This window comes from Etheostoma spectabile, chromosome 7, assembly GCF_008692095.1.
Source record: "Etheostoma spectabile isolate EspeVRDwgs_2016 chromosome 7, UIUC_Espe_1.0, whole genome shotgun sequence".
Taxonomy (NCBI): Eukaryota; Metazoa; Chordata; class Actinopteri; order Perciformes; family Percidae; genus Etheostoma; species Etheostoma spectabile.
In genome coordinates this window covers 26,361,946-26,366,458 of record NC_045739.1, presented here as the reverse complement: position 1 = coordinate 26,366,458, position 4,513 = coordinate 26,361,946, and the positions used below count along the sequence as shown (strand labels likewise).

Genomic DNA, 4,513 nt, shown 5'->3' with positions numbered 1-4,513 from the left:
TCTCTGCAGGGTAAATCCAGACAGCTAGCTAGACTATCTGTCACATCAGAGTTTACCGTTGCATGACTAAAACTACTGTTCCACCAAAACAAAAACAAAAAGTTCCTTCCGGAGACTACTTTGCAGCGGCAACGCAGCTCCGTCCGGCACTTAGCACCGCCCGAGACGATTGTGATTGGTTTGAAGAAATGCCTATAAACCAGAGCACGTCCCGCCCATCCAGGAATGCCAGGAAGGTCTGGCAAAGGGAGACTACACTTTCCCTATCCTCATTCATATTTTAAGACGCTACAAATGAAATTGAGCTACAAAATAGCCTGAAAAGTCAGAAGTTAGAACGCAAGTGAGAGAGCCGTTGCTGTGGAGAGTATACGCCGTCTTGTGTCGTCTTATTGGTGTAAACTGGCAGCTCTAAGAACGCTGCAGACCCGAGATGTGCAACTTGCAACTGGTCTCTTTGAGAATCTTTGGTCTGAACTGGGCTTTGCGAGTTGGAGGAACTACACCGCAGTTCTTTTAAAAAAAATAGAAGAGCAAATCTATTTTCAGATGACTTGATATGACCCACCCACTCCATTCAAATGTGGCCTCTATAGTTCTAATGTAGGCACCTTCAACACCTAGAGAAGGAACAAGACACACACACACACACATATACACACACACACACACACGCAGCTCCTCCACTCTTTTAGAGATCAGATACTAAAAGTGACTGGTGTCCTTCCTGTGTGTGTCCTGGCTCTGTAGTTCAGTTCAGGTTCTGGCAATTCTCTTTCCTTCACTCATACTCAGACATCCTGTTCTCAGTCTGGTTTTCTGACGTTCTCTCTCTAACCTATCTTCCAGTCTGTCAGGCTGTCCTCTTGCTGATAAATCACTTCGGACCCTCATGGCTGCCCACACAGCTGAACTAAAGTATGTCTGCTTTCTCCTGTCTCTCACCTCCAACATGTTCACTGAACACTCAGTCTGCAGCTACACCTCTGTCCCTGCTCTCCTTGTAACACTCATATAAAATAGTCAAAGGAAATCATAATTAAGTCCAATATTGAAAAATCAAAACCAAAAACAATGAGCCCTACCTAATTATTTAGTGAGAAAAAGCAGTCTGCTCCTAGTGTAAGCGTGTGGACTGATAGAGCACCTGTGTGTGTCTCAGGTGTCCCACTCCAGGTTGTGATGGATCAGGCCACATCACAGGAAACTACGCTTCACATAGAAGGTGGGTGGTCTTCTGCTGTTCTGCATGCTGCACCATCACTCACTCTGTACAGATGGACACTGTGATTGGTCCTCTCTGTTCCTCTCTGCCAGTCTGTCCGGATGCCCTCGAGCCAAGAAGAGCGGGGTCAAATCCACCCCCACCAAGGACGACAAGGAAGACTCTGAGCTGCTGAGGTGAGCAACAATATCTCCTCCCAACCGAGCTATGCTAGTGTAAGATCAGGGCTAGGAGCAAACGATCTAGGGCTGGGCGATATGGAGAAACGATATTTTTTAGCAAATACCTCGATATCGATACCACAACAATATTGTGTTGTTGACAACTGGTGCTTTCTAAAAATAATTACACAATGAGATTTTTGATAAATAATCATCAGTAATGTGGATATAGTGACTAGCGCTCTTGTAATATCACGGTATAACGATATCCAAAATCTAAGACAATATCCAGTCTCATATCACGATATCGATATAATGTCAATAAATGGCCCAGCTCTAAAATAGTTACTCACTTTTTCAATTAAAACTTACCTTGTTGATTTTTATAATCACCAGATGATGAATTGTAATGTTTCTGTTGCCCCCCCCCCCCTTACCACCAGGACATACCATGTACTTCCTGGAACTTACCTAAATTTAACAGAGAGGTTGTCACGACATTAGTCTATATCCGCAACGTTCCACTTCCAGGATTGCACCGGTGTCACTCGTTTTCTTTGTGTTGGCGTTCTAACCTCCGGTGGATTTCCAGCCCACCGAACTGCAACCCCTCCCCACCCCGACTACTCCTCGATATCCTGTCCATAAATACTAAAAACAGGATTGGAGATAAAGCGCAGCCTTGGCAGAGGCCAACCTTCACTTAAAACTAGTCCAACTTACTGCAGAGAACCCAGACAGTCTGTCCCCAGCCAGAGCTTTCAGCATTTCAATTCAATTCAATTCAATTCAATTCAATTCAATTCAATTCAATTCAATTCAATTCAATTTTGTTTTATTTTTAGTATCAATTCATAAGAAGAGTTATCTTGAGACACTTTACAGATTAGGGTAGGTCTAAACCACACTATAATTTACAAAGACTCAATAGTTCTAGTATTTCCCTCCAGAGTAAGCAACAGGTGCGACAGTGGCGACGATTGTGATTGGTTTGCCGATAAACCAGAGCATGTTTTTCTCCCATTCAGGAAAGCTGGGTGGACTAGCCAGACCTTCCTCTGTAGCGCTGTGGAGGAAGGCCTGGTAATGCGAGACTATCATGACATTTACTGAACACATCCATGCTCCTCAGAGATTAAACACTATGTTTCTACTCTAATACCATCCTCAGGACAAACTGTCATCTAAAAAAAGCAGGTTATCATAAAATATACAGAGCACTTGTTCTGAAGATGAGAAATGTTTTTTTTCAGTTGCAACCCCTCAGGACAACCCTTACATCTGGAGCTCAAAGCATAGCACCATATCACTTTTCAGAGTAGTCACAGTTTTGTGACATTTTGATAGACACACACACTGTGTCACATACATTACACTATTTTAACTATGCATCATTTGTATGGAGTGAAACATCAAGGAAATATAAGAAGGCAAAATTCAGTGAAAAGTAAATGGAAAAGTAATCTGAAAAAAATGAGGGATCGATTTAAGGGTAATAGTCCATTAAAATATTCTGGGACATGTACTGTAGAAGTCATATTTTTCCTTCATCACTGCATTCTTTTATGATTATAACTGTAAAACCGAAATACCAAATTTGGATTGATATGTCCATCTTGTGCTAGCCTCTTGCCAGCTCCATCTCACCTTCTCATGGTGCTTTGTGCCTGTGTCCAGGTGTCCAGTTCCTGGCTGTGACAGTCTGGGCCACATCAGCGGGAAGTACGCCACGCACCGCAGTGCCTATGGCTGTCCGCTGGCAGCCCGCCGGCAGAAGGAAGGTCTTCTTAACGGCACTCCCTTCTCCTGGAAGGCCTTCAAGAATGAGGGCCCAACGTGCCCGACACCGGGCTGCGATGGCTCTGGCCACGCTAACGGCAGCTTCCTGACACACCGCAGGTGTCCTGACTCACAGCACTATACACACAAAGCATACAGTTTAGGCCTACAGTTTAGTTGTCTCTACTGTGTCCACTATTTTCTACCACTATAGACAAAAAAATGTATTTATATGCTGTTAGAATGTAAGAGCTCAATATCTGATCAGCTGCTCCTCTCAGCCTGTCAGGTTGCCCCAGAGCGTCAGCCAACAAGAAGAGAGCCAAATTCCCCGGAGACGAGTATATAACTGCCAAGTTCCGTGCCAGTGATGGTAAGAGACACTCCTTTCACCTCTGCCTAATAGTATGTCCTGGGACGAACATAACATGCACAGACTCAGAGATAGAAGCCCCAGGTGATTTCCACAGTGTAAATGTAGCACTATTCAGGGCCTGGCATGGAAATATGTGGGTGGCTATTTTGTTTGCTAACTGTGTGTCTCTCACTCAGTTCTGGACAACGATGAGGACATCAAGCAGCTCAACCAGGAGATCAACGAGCTGAGCGAGTCCAACTCCGAGATGGAGGCCGACATGATCAACCTGCACACTCAGGTGAGATCAGACACCCAATACGTTTGGAAGTGCTCTACATCCAGAGTATGCCAGGTTGTCCCAGAGGCCAACAGTGCTACTAAAACTAAAAGAAATCCCCTGCATCCCAAAGTACACAGTATATACAGTATATATTTTTTTGGTTGTATTGTCAAGCTCTCTGTGTGCAGAACTGTGTTTTGTGTTTGTCCCTGCTTCAGATCTCTTCAATGGAGAAGAACTTGCAGAGCATGGAGGAGGAGAACCAACATATCGAGGAGAGGAATGAGGCGTTGTTCCTGGAGCTGTCGGGCCTGAGTCAGGCCCTGATCCGCAGCCTGGCCAACATCCGGCTGCCCGCCATGGTCAGTACAAACAAGATCTTTTAAAGGTCCCATTACATGGTGCTTTTGTGATGGTTTTATATAGACCCGGTGGTCCCTTAATACTGTATCTGAAGTTTCTTTATATAGGCCTGGTGGTCCCCTAATACTGTATCTGAAGTGTCTTTATATAGACCTTAGTGGTACCACTAATTCAGCCTTGGTGCAGAATAATTTCAGCCTCTAGAGCCAGTCCCACATTGAGCTTTTCTTTGGACGTGGACAAGGTGGAGGCTGGGGGTGTGGCCTTGACCAACTCTGGGCGGGCAAAACAGAGAAAGGGGAGGTAACCTTCCAGGATTCCAGATTGGCCCATCTGAGTTTTCATTT

General features: G+C 44.8%; 1 protein-coding gene and 1 long non-coding RNA gene across 8 annotated transcripts in view; both read left to right on the top strand.

Annotated features, from left to right (window-relative positions):
- LOC116693090 (uncharacterized) overlaps positions 1–4,513 on the top strand; it is a 124,584-nt gene that overhangs the window by 102,781 nt on the left and 17,290 nt on the right. The window lies entirely within an intron of this gene.
- myt1a (myelin transcription factor 1a) overlaps positions 1–4,513 on the top strand; it is a 24,888-nt gene that overhangs the window by 19,025 nt on the left and 1,350 nt on the right. For 6 of the 7 annotated variants that reach the window (XM_032521781.1, XM_032521785.1, XM_032521780.1 and 3 more), the window contains exons 16-22: positions 850–918; positions 1,163–1,225; positions 1,318–1,401; positions 3,064–3,285; positions 3,447–3,538; positions 3,718–3,821; positions 4,022–4,165. In XM_032521781.1, the coding sequence (XP_032377672.1) occupies positions 850–918; positions 1,163–1,225; positions 1,318–1,401; positions 3,064–3,285; positions 3,447–3,538; positions 3,718–3,821; positions 4,022–4,165 (778 nt within the window). The remainder of the gene's footprint in view (positions 1–849; positions 919–1,162; positions 1,226–1,317; positions 1,402–3,063; positions 3,286–3,446; positions 3,539–3,717; positions 3,822–4,021; positions 4,166–4,513) is intronic. The other variant, XM_032521786.1, reaches the window with a different exon arrangement.